The sequence below is a fragment of the Alosa alosa genome, chromosome 8 (assembly GCF_017589495.1).
Source record: "Alosa alosa isolate M-15738 ecotype Scorff River chromosome 8, AALO_Geno_1.1, whole genome shotgun sequence".
Taxonomy (NCBI): Eukaryota; Metazoa; Chordata; class Actinopteri; order Clupeiformes; family Clupeidae; genus Alosa; species Alosa alosa.
In genome coordinates, this window is record NC_063196.1 from 35,225,111 (window position 1) to 35,237,610 (window position 12,500).

Sequence of the window (12,500 nt, forward strand, 5' to 3'; positions counted from 1 at the left end):
CACATGCACTTTTGAAAAGCTTTTTAAACGTCCATATGTGTACCCATCTTTCACCTAGCCTACAGCCAGTGTTGTAAAAAGTTCAACGCTTGTTTTAGTGCAATAGGCTAGCCTTTTTGATAAAGCGATATGTCATGGGTGGCCGGGCGTGATTGAGGGCTTTCTCTTCTGTTTATGTAAAGTTTTTTACATAGGCTGAATAATGATAGGCTACACTGCATGTTATTAACCAAATAACATGCAGCTATGTGTCAGTCAGATGTTGAGCCGAGATTATCATTTAATCATAATTAATATTTGCGGTGGGGGGCCTTAAAAAACATATAGCCCAGGGGCCTCAGGTGGTATTAAGGCGCCCCTGCACACATATAAGGTACACACACACACACACATAAATAAGGTACACACACACATATAAGGTATACACACACATATACAAGGCACACCCACACACACATATAAGGTACACACACACACACACACACACACACACACACACACACACACACACATATAAGGTACACACACACACACACACACATAATGTACACACACACACACATAAGGTACACACACACATATAAGGTACACACACACAAACATATAAGGTACACACACACAAACATATAAGGTACACACATACATATATAAGGTACACACACACATATAAGGTACACACACACACATAAGGTATACACACACAAACATATAAGGTACACACACACACACACACACACACACATAAGGTATACACACACAAACATATAAGGTACACACACACACACATATATAAGGACACACACACACACATAAGGTATACACACACAAACATATAAGGTACACACACACACACACACTCACACACATATAAAGTAAACACACACACACATATAAGGTACACACACACACACACACATTTAAGATACACACACACACACACACACACACACATAAAAGGTACACACACACACATCCATACACATATAACAGGTGTACACACAGCATGCACTGTACAAAGATACATAAACTTCAAAATATATATTCTCAAAGACACATCGATCTCTTCAACAGGAAATATGCGGAGATACACACACACACACACTCTATCACACACACACACACACACACCAGCGCGCGCGCACACACACACACACACACACACACACTCTCTCTCTATCACACACATACCAAATCAGCCGGTGTGTTTTTACTGACAGTGTGTGTTTCTGTTGTGTGTTTGAAGTAGTTTTGTTCAGCTTCACACTCTGTGTTTGTGTGTGTGTGTGTGCTTTGCATTTGAACACTGGAGCTGCCTGTTGGAGCTGGGCTGGTGTGTGTGTGTGTGTGTGTGTGTGTGTGTGTGTGTGTGTGTCTGTGTGTTCTGTTGTATGTGTGTGTGTGTGTGCTGGTGTGTGTGTGTGTTCTGGTGTGTGTGTGTGTGTGTGTGTGCTGGTGTGTGTGTGCTGGTGTGTGTGTGTGTGTGTGCTGGTGTGTGTGTGTGTGTCTGTTGTGTGTGTGTGTGTGTGCTGGTGTGTGTGCTGGTGTGTGTGTGTGTGTGCTGGTGTGTGTGTGTGTGTGTGCTGGTGTGTGTGTGTGTGTGTGTGTGTGTGTGGTGTGTGTGTGTGTGTGTGTGCGTTTGAACACTGTAGCTGCCTGTTGGAGGCCTTTGTGTTGTGTTCTCCCCTTGCAGCCTTTTGATTAAATATTCATCACATGAAGTGGAACGTCAGTCAGACAAAGTATTCATCACATGTGTGTTCTCCCCTCCCCCCAGAAGTGGAACGTCAGTCAGACGAAGTATTCATCACATGTGTGTTCTCCCCTCCCCCCAGAAGTGGAACGTCAGTCAGACGAAGATCCGCGTCATCTCCACAGTGATCTTCATCCTCTTCGGCTGCGTCCTCTTCGTCGCGCTCCCAGCGGTCATCTTCCAGTACATCGAGGGCTGGAGCACTCTCGAGTCCATCTACTTCGTGGTCATCACCCTCACCACCATTGGCTTCGGCGACTTCGTCGCAGGTGAGACACCGTCGACCAGTCATATCCCACGGCAACCACTGGCAAAACATGCCAAGGGCTTGAACACGTCTGCAACACAGCAGGCTTTACTGAAACGTCTGCAACACAGCAGGCTTTACTGCAACACAGCAGGCTTTACTGCAACACGGCAGGCTTTACTGCAACACAGCAGGCTTTACTGAAACGTCTGCAACACTGCAGGCTTTACTGCAACACAGCAGGCTTTACTGCAACACGGCAGGCTTTACTGAAACGTCTGCAACACAGCAGGCTTTACTGCAACACGGCAGGCTTTACTGCAACACAGCAGGCTTTACTGCAACACGGCAGGCTTTACTGCAACACGGCAGGCTTTACTGCAACACAGCAGGCTTTACTGCAACACTGCAGGCTTTACTGCAACACAGCAGGCTTTACTGCAACACAGCAGGCTTTACTGCAACACGGCAGGCTTTACTGAAACGTCTGCAACACAGCAGGCTTTACTGCAACACAGCAGGCTTTACTGCAACATGGCAGGCTTTACTGCAACACGGCAGGCTTTACTGCAACACAGCAGGCTTTACTGCAACACTGCAGGCTTTACTGCAACACAGCAGGCTTTACTGCAACACGGCAGGCTTTACTGAACCGTCTGCAACACAGCAGGCTTTACTGCAACACAGCAAGCTTTACTGCAACACGGCAGGCTTTACTGCAACACGGCAGGCTTTACTGAAAGCGTCTGCAACACAGCAAGCTTTACTCGCAACACGCCAGGCTTTACTGCAACACGCCAGGCTTTACTGCAACACGCCAGGCTTTACTGCAACACGGCAGGCTTTACTGCAACACGGCAGGCTTTACTGAAACGTCTGCAACACAGCAGGCTTTACTGCAACACAGCAGGCTTTACTGCAACACGCCAGGCTTTTACTGCAACACTGCAACACAGCAGGCTTTACTGCAACACGGCAGGCTTTACTGCAACACAGCAGGCTTTACTGCAACACGGCAGGCTTTACTGCAACACGGCAGGCTTTCCTGAAACGTCTGCAACACAGCAGGCTTTACTGAGGATACGTCTACACGAAACCGCCAGGTGAATTTTCTCTTACCGCTTTCACACCTTTAACGACACTGGCAAGAAAAAACTGTGTCATGGCTTAGTTGAGATGTGGGGCTGTGTTGTCATAAAATTGCCGGCTTCGCACCTACAGGCGTCTACACGGTGAAAGTTAGCCGGCGGTTTCAAAAATTCCCACTTCGGAAGCCGGTTTCAAAAACGGTTACAGTTGGTTACAGTCTCCTAAACTGCCGGCGTCGTGTACACGCAAGGCGGCCCCTGAAACGCAGCAGGCTTTACTGCAACACAGCAGGCTTTACTGAAACGCCAGCATACTGTAGCTTACATTACATTTACATTACATTACATTTGGCTGACGCATTTTAGCCAAAGCGACTAACAACATGGTTAAAAGTTTAAGTTTTAAAGCAATTCTCAACAATTTTAGGACAATTTAAAAAACGGTAGAGTACAGTAAGAATAAGTGCATCAGTGAGTGCTGTTTTTAACAGTTACGTGTCAGTTCAAGACGGCTGGTGAGTGCTAGGATCGGCAAGACTTGTTGTAAGTGGTGCTATGAGAGGAGATGTTCTCTAAAGAGCTGGGTCTTCAGGTGTTTTTGAAAATGGAGAGGGATTTCCTGCCCTTGTAGGAACTGGCAGTGTGTTCCACCAACGAGGAACAACAGATGAGAAAAAGTTTGGATTGGCCTGAGCGCATCGGGTGGTAGAGCTAGGCGCCGTTAAGCCTGAGTGAGCGAGCGGTCTGGAGGTAGCGATGTCTGTATGAGGGCATTCAAGCAGGCGGGAGCAGAACCGGAGACTACTTTGTAGGCAAGGGTTAGAGCCTTGAACTTGATGCGCGGGCCGCCATAGGTAGCCAGTGTAGCTGGATGTGCAGCGGGTAACATGTGCCCTTTTGGGTTGGTTGTAGACCAGACGCCGCCCTGCGTTCTGGATCATCTGAAGGGGTTTCACTCGCGCAGGCTGGGAGACCTGTCAGGAGGGCGCTGCAGTAGTCGAGTCGTGAGATGACTATTGCCTGAACCAGAAGTTGGGTAGCATCTTGAGTCAAGTAAGTCCTGATTTTCCGTATGTTGTCGAAAGTCTTAAACGGCATGACCGGGTGACTGAGGCAACATGATCTGAGAAGTTTAGTTGGTTGTCGGTGAACAACTCCTAGATTGGTAGGTGAAACAGACGGGGAGTCAAATTTGATGTTGATGTCGCGGATGTATGGTAGGTTTAGCTGGGAGGATCAGCAGTTCAGTCTTTGAGAGGTTCAGCTGGAGGTGGTGTGCCGACGAAACGGTAGTAACGGCATCGGAATAACAACGCGGGATTTCTGGTGCCTCATTCGGTGCTTAAATAGCGTTTTTTTTTTTTTTTTTTATACGAGGCATCACTGCATGTCATGCGCCATCTCTAACGTCTTGCTCTGATAGCAACACATCCATATACAGTTAGCTAACATAAACACTGTATAAACCAGAGGGGTGCACCACATAGGCGAGTGGACAGTGTTTGACAGCTTGCGTGAGCCCAAGTAGCTTACTTGGATGGATGGATATATACTTTTTTGATCCCGTGAGGGAAATTTGGTTTCTGCATCTGCATCGGTGAATTAGTGAAACACAAACAGCACACAGTGAACACACAGTGAGGTGAAGCACACACTAATCCCGGCGCAGTGAGCTGCCTGCTACAACGGCGGCGCTCGGGGAGCAGTGAGGGGTTAGGTGCCTTGCTCAAGGGCACTTCAGCCGCGGCCCACTGGTCGGGGCTCGAACCGGCAACCCTCCGGTTAAGTCCAGAGTGCTAACCAGTGGGCCACGGCTGCCCCAAACTTTACTTTAAAGCAATATTGCGAGTTCTTGTCAAAATCTAGCAGTGGGCCTAACTACACACAAGCAAAAGGCTATGAAACAACATCAACAGTAGCCTATATGTTACACAATATCCTTGCTATTGCGCTAACTGGCATTGATTTGAAATGTTATCAGCAAAGTTGTAAGGTGAAAACTGTATTTCACGGTGTGTTCTAAACAACATAATAATGGCATGATATTAATCTTTCATGTGCATGAGGCCCATATAGCATCACAATGAATTTGAAGATCATGTTAAAAGTTAGCTGGCAAAAACATAAATATGTAGGTTACATACCTGATGTCACTGAGCTGTCAAAGAAACTCTCATCTCCGTACGTTATCGCTAATTAAACTCAGCTAACATGTTCAAAACTATTGCGTGTTATAGGTTAAGGCATGAAATTTCTTGAAGCATTTGGGAACACACTGAATTAACTGTAGAGTCCCTGTTAGATTAGCTTGCTTGCACATGCCGTTGTCCATGACCTGGCAGTTTTATGGAAAGCGGTTTTAACATACCTTATGGCAAACCGCCTACACTGGATAAACTAGAAAGCAGAGCTTTAGCCTACCATTGTGTGTGCATGCATGGCAAGCTGTTTTAACATTTAAATGTATTATTCGTAGGAGCAATGAGATATTGATAGTAAATTTAATATAATATGTTCAATTTAATGTTCAAATTTGTCTTATCAATAATAAAAAAAGCAATTCATGCTTAAGACCATTTTAATTTAAAACATTTTAAAAACAAAGTACCGGTTCAGACACCGTTTCGGCACCGGCACTGTTTTAAAAGTATCGATTTAGCACCGGTATCGGATAAAACCCAAACGATACCCAACCCTAGTCATCAGGTGGAAAGGACAGATAGAGCTGTGTGTCGTCTGCATAGCAGTGGTATGAGAAGCCATGCGAACAGATAATCTGTCCCAAGGACGTGGTGTAGATAGCAAAGATAAGGTGGCCCAGCACTGAGCCCTGGGGAACCCCTGTGGTGAGAGGGTGAGGTGCAGATAGTTGACCAAGCCATGATACATTAAACGAGCGTCCTGTGAGGTAGGATTCAAACCAGGAGAGAGCAGAACCGGAGATTCCCATGTTAGTGAGTATAGAGAGAAGGATGCGGTGATTAACCGTGTCAAAGGCAGCCGATAAGTCAAGCAGAATGAGTACTGATGACCGAGCGACTGCCCTGGCTTCTTTTAAGGCTTCTGTTACAGACAGCAGAGCCGTTCGGTAGAGTGGCCGCTTTTGAACCCAGACTGATTTGGATCCAGAAGGTTGTTCTGTGAAAGGAAGTCAGAGACCTGTTTGGAGAGACCCTGCACCAGTGCAGCTCTGACATGCGTACGCTGATTGATGCAGCTTGTCCTAACAGGATGTGATCCGAGCGAACTTTAGCGATAAACTCTGTTTTATTACATTGTTTTCAATTGGAATGTCCTGACTGTGCGAGACACAGCGCGATGCGTTGGAATGTCCTGACTGTGCGAGACACAGCGCGATGCGTTGGAATGTCCTGACTGTGCGAGACACAGCGCGATGCGTTGGAAGATAGCATTACATGCTAAAACAGTCGCTCACTCGAATCCTGTTAGGACAAGCTGTTAGTTTACAGTGATAACTTGTGCTATCCTCCAGGTGTGTTAGTCCATCAGTGTTAACTTGTGCTATCCTCCAGGTGTGTTAGTCCATCAGTGTTAACTTGTGCTATCCTCCAGTTGAGTCGCTCATACAGGCGTGACTCCCTCCCCGACTCTCTGTTCTGTGTGGGCCCGTCCAGGTGGTTCTGAGATCGAGTACCAGGAGTACTACAAGCCCGTGGTGTGGTTCTGGATCCTGGTGGGCTTGGCGTACTTCGCGGCGGTGCTCAGCATGATCGGAGACTGGTTCCGGGTGATCTCCAAGAAGACCAAAGAGGAGGTACGGACGTGCATCAACGCAACTCATACACACCAAGACATGAGTGTCTAATGTCTCACCAATTCCAACAGTGTCTCTGCATTGAATTTCTCTCTTGCACTCCTAACCTGCAGATGGCACCGTGGGGGTTTGTTAAGGTCCATGCTGCGTGCTAGTGTTTACACGTCTGCCTCTTCTTGTAGCATCAATAGCTTAGTAGCAGGACATTGGTTGCATCCAGAATGGTAGCCGTAGCCTATAGCTCTGATAGCTAAGAAAATGTAATTTTCTTGATGTAAATCATCAATCCCCCATTTCGGTGACTGGCTGGAACAGTTTTGTTATGTTTGGTGAACAGTTGCTCCACTTCCTCTGTTTCACAGTGAACTCACTAATATAGAGCTGGTGGATATTCACAGTGAACTCACTTATATAGAGCTGGTGCATATTCACATCACAGTGAACTCACTAATATAGAGCTGGTGCATATTCACAGTGAACTCACTACAGTAATATAGAGCTGGTGGATATTCACATCACAGTGAACTCACTAATATAGAGCTGGTGGATATTCACATCACAGTGAACTCACTAATATAGAGCTGGTGCATATTCACATCACAGTGAACTCACTAATATAGAGCTGGTGCATATTCACAGTGAAGTCACTAATATAGAGCTGGTGGATATTCACATCACAGTGAACTCACTAATATAGAGCTGCATATTCACATCACAGTGAACTCACTAATATAGAGCTGGTGCATATTCACATCACAGTGAACTCACTAATATAGAGCTGGTGCATATTCACAGTGAAGTCACTAATATAGAGCTGGTGGATATTCACATCACAGTGAACTCACTAATATAGAGCTGCATATTCACATCACAGTGAACTCACTAATATAGAGCTGGTGCATATTCACAGTGAACTCACTAATATAGAGCTGGTGGATATTCACATCACAGTGAACTCACTAATATAAAGCTGGATATTCACATCACAGTGAACTCACTAATATATAGCTGGTGCATATTCACAGTGAACTCACTAATATAGAGCTGGTCGATATTCACATCACAGTGAACTCACTAATATAGAGCTGGTGCATATTCACAGTGAACTCACTAATATAGAGCTGGTGCATAGATACTGAATGTTACCAAAAGGGTTCCGGGTTAGAAATGGCTTAGAATTGCTGACGGTGCCTTTAAACAGTCTCAAATGGAACTGCTTGAACGCTGCAGACTGAAGCTCTGAGCAGCAGAGTGTGTGTGTGTGTGTGTGTGTGTGTGTGTGTGTGTGTGGGTCGAAGATGGCTCGGTTCTGAGCAGTAGAGTGTGGGCCGGAGCTGCCTCTTGTGTGTGTGTGTGTGTGTGTGTGTGTGTGAGCTGGCGCTGCTCTCCGCTCTCAGAGCTGGGCCTTACATCATCCGTCTGCTGTTACCTGGGCAGCACTCCAGTGCAGAGTGGATTCATCCATCACCAGATCGAGAGAGAGAGAGAGGAGAGAGAGGGAGAGAGAGAAGGGAGGAGAGAAAGAGAGCTTTCCAGTGAAGGACCCATCTGTAGAGGTTATATTTCTATAATAATATATCAGGTGTGTGTGTGACGTGGTGTTAGATTTCTATAATAATAGAAGGTGTTTTGTAATAATATATCATGTGTGTGTGTGACGTGGTGTTAGATTTCTATAATAATAGAAGGTGTTTTGTAATAATATATCAGGTGTGTGTGTGACGTGGTGTTCGATTTCTATAATAATAGAAGGTGTTTTATAATAATATATCAGGTGTGTGTGTGACGTGGTGTTCGATTTCTATAATAATAGAAGGTGTTTTATAAAAAGGTTTATTCGCGGCAGCGGGAATCACACAAACACCAGGACACCATTACACAGGAAACACAATAAAACACTCTAATCCATACAATAAGGGAAGTCAATAAAACAATTTTAATTTATACACAAGGGAAGTCAATAAAACACGCACGATACACAAGGGAAGTCAATAAAACAAGCACGATACACAAGGGAAGTCAATAAAACACGCACGATACACAAGGGAAGTCAATAAAACACGCACAATACACGAACAGGGTAGGCACATACAACACACGGGGTAAACACATGAGGTACAACCTAAAGAAAGACTACACAAGCTAACACATACATGACAAGCAAACGCACTACACCTACTAAAACCGACATTACACAATCCAGCATTCACACACATTGCATTCTGGGAGGATAGCAATCTGACGTTACAACAGTCCGAAAGGCACCGACGTTACAATAATATATCAGATTCATCTGTAGATGTGGTGTTAGAGTTCTATTAAAATATATCAGATGTGTGTGTGTGTGTGTGTGTGTGTGTGTGGACCTGATGTCTCTCTTAGAAAAAATCTTTACTGTCAGCCACACTCTTCAAAGGCTTCACATTGAAGGTCTGCTAATCAGAAGAATTCATTATACCATCCCACTGTTTACTTCCCGACACACACACACACACACACTGTTTACTGCTCCACACACACACACACACACACACACACACACACACACACACACACACACACACACACATTGTTCACACACACACACACACACACACACTGTTTACTGCTCGACACACACACACACACACACACACACTGTTTACTGCTCGACACACACGCACACACACACACACACACAAACACACACACGCACACACACAAACACACACACACACACACACACTGTTTACTGCCAGAGACACTGAAGAGCTGAGACACTAACTTTGGCATCACATTCATTAGTTCTGCTCCAGTAACACACACACACACACACACACACACACACACACACACACACACACACACACACACACATACACACAATCAGACATATACTCAAAATGCACATATAAAGATGCTGTAATGCAGAACAATTAAAACTGTGAAGTGTGTCACTTCACACATATAGACAAACACACAGTCAGACAGACACACACACACACACACATGCACCCACACACAGACACACACACGCACTGTCACACATACACACGCATCCACACACACACACCATACACACACACAGACACACATACACAAAACTGACACACACACACACACACACACACGAGACAGGGCTTACATAACTGTGATTGCGTGCAAGTCCTCAGAACCAACCCCTTCTGCTCCTTAAGTGTGTGTGTGCATGGGTGTGTGTATGTGTGGGTGTGTGTATGTGTGTGTGTGTGATGGAGAGAGAGGAGGAGATGAAGAGAGGGATGCACAGAGGTGTGACAGATAGAGCGAGAGAGAGAGAGAGGGCGAGGGCCAGACAGACAGAGGCAATTAGAGAGAGACAGAGAGAGATGGGGGAGAGAGAGAGAGAGAGATGGAGAGAGAGAGAGAGAGAATGTTGGTTTGGTGTGTGTGTGTTGGTTTGGTGTGTGTGTGTGTGTGTGTGTGTGTTGAGAGATGGAGAGAGAGATACAGAGAGAGATGTGACATAGAATGAGAACAGAAGAGAAAAAATTAAAAGACGAAAGAATAAAGAAAGAGAGAGAGATGGAGGGAGAGAGAGAGATGGAGGGAGAGAGAGATGGAGGGAGAGAGAGAGATGGAAGGAGAGAGCGAAAACATAATCATGAAGACAGGAAGGATTGGGAAAGGAGAAAATAATAATGGAGAGCATTTGTGCTTTTGAAGCACTGCCATTAGAGAGAGGACACACACACACACACACACACACACACACACACACACACACACACTGCCATTAGAGAGGAGTGGAGAGGACACACACACACACACACACACACACAAACACAGCGGGATGACCAGTTACAACCAACATCCCAGGAGGTGAGGTCAGGACAGTGCAGGGAACAGGGAGGAGGAGGGGAGGAGAAGAGAGGGGAGGAGAGGAGGGGAGGAGAAGAGAGGGGAGGAGGGGAGGAGAAGGGAGGAGAGGAGGAGGGGAGGAGGAGAGAGGAGGAGGGGAGGAGAAGAGAGGAGAGGGAGGAGAGGAGGGGAGGGGAGGAGAAGAGAGGAGGAGGAGGGAGGAGAAGAGAGGAGAGGAGGAGAAGAGAGGAGGGGGAAGAAAAGAGAGGAGAGGAGGGGAGGAGGGGAGAAGAGAGGAGAGGAGGAGAAGAGAGAGGAGAGGAGGAGGAGAAGAGAGGAGAGGAGGAGAAGAGAGGAGAGGAGGAGGAGGGGAGAAGAAAAGAGAAGAGAGGAGGGGAGGAGAAGAGAGGAGAGGAGGAGAAGAGAGGAGGGGGAAGAAAAGAGAGGAGAGGAGGAGAACCTTGAGGCGCACCTTGTCAACAGGCAAGGCAGGCAACTGCTTGGAGCCCCGAGCCGCCAGGGGGCCCCACGACCTGGTGTCAGTGCGTTTAGATAGATAGATAGATAGATAGATAGATAGATAGATAGATAGATAAAGATTGATAGATAGATAGATAGATAGATAGAGATAAAGATCGATAGATAGGTAGGTAGATAGATAGATAGATAGATAGATAGATAGATACTTTATTGATCCCCAAGGGGAAATTCAAGGTCTCAGTAGCACAACATGCCGTTTGCCAGTGGGTCAAGTGAGAATTTCGTCCATAGAGATTGAATGATATATTTATTTTGCGTGCTCCTGTCCTGTTGTACGAACAGTACATCTGTACATGTAGGGTCTCTATGCTATGGCCTTATAAACAGCGGATCTGTGTTCAAAAGAGTTCAAAGAATCCGCATTATTATTTAGAAGGCTACTGTGGTAAACGCCAATCAAGAAGGGTGCAAAGGGATGACAGATCAACATCGGAGTTTGGCATTTGCTCAATGAAGTTATAGTAGGCTAATGTTAATTGGCAGAAAGATTGAACATGGTTGGCTACATCTATACGACACAAACCCCAGCTAGCTAGCGACAGTTACAACTAGTTAAGCAAGGAGATGGTTAATGTTATGTTTGTATTAGGGCTGTCAGCCTTAAAGGAATTATCCGGAGTAAAATGCACTTTAGATCAGTTTACGGATGATTGGGAGTACATACCTTGAGTTGACATCCAAATCATGTCATTCGGATGTGTTTTGAGAAAGTTCGATGTTACCGCTTTTAGTCAAAACTCGTTAGGCCTGGAAGTAACGCTGGCATATCATTTCCGCCTGGCTATATAAACGCTATTTTATACCTCTTCTACAGTTCCAAACAACATTACACTTACGTTGTAGTGAGTATAGGGCACCTAAAGCCAAACCAAGTATCCCGAGGTCTTTATGTGGTCGATAGAGTCCAGAATGAATTTCATCAAGCCAGTACCTCTCCGTTTTTTTTAAAACATAGTCCAGTATTTCTTTCGAAATTGAAATGAAGTAGTATGGACTGGACTATGTTTTTTTTTTTTTTTTTTAAAACGGCCATTTAAATTCAGAATTTCAGAGCGTGTTACCCAATACTCAGCAATCGACTCCTACAGACTTTCCCCTGAAGATGGCAGCAAAGATGGCAACATTTCGAGGAAGGTACTGGCTTGATGAAATTCATTCTGGGTGTAGGATGCTTGGACTCTAGATGTCGAATTAGCTTTGATGGTTTCATTGTTTCGTTTGACAACTTATCGCCAAATACCACACATAAAGGACTTGGTGCATGTGAGTGACCGGTCTCTA

At 45.5% G+C, this 12,500-nt stretch overlaps 1 protein-coding gene across 1 annotated transcript in view; it reads left to right on the plus strand.

The window, feature by feature from the left end:
* Window positions 1-12,500, plus strand: part of LOC125298868 (potassium channel subfamily K member 2-like) — a 72,105-nt gene that overhangs the window by 53,941 nt on the left and 5,664 nt on the right. The window contains exons 5-6 of the mRNA XM_048249735.1: window positions 1,833-2,019; window positions 6,721-6,860. Of these exons, the coding sequence (XP_048105692.1) occupies window positions 1,833-2,019; window positions 6,721-6,860 (327 nt within the window). The remainder of the gene's footprint in view (window positions 1-1,832; window positions 2,020-6,720; window positions 6,861-12,500) is intronic.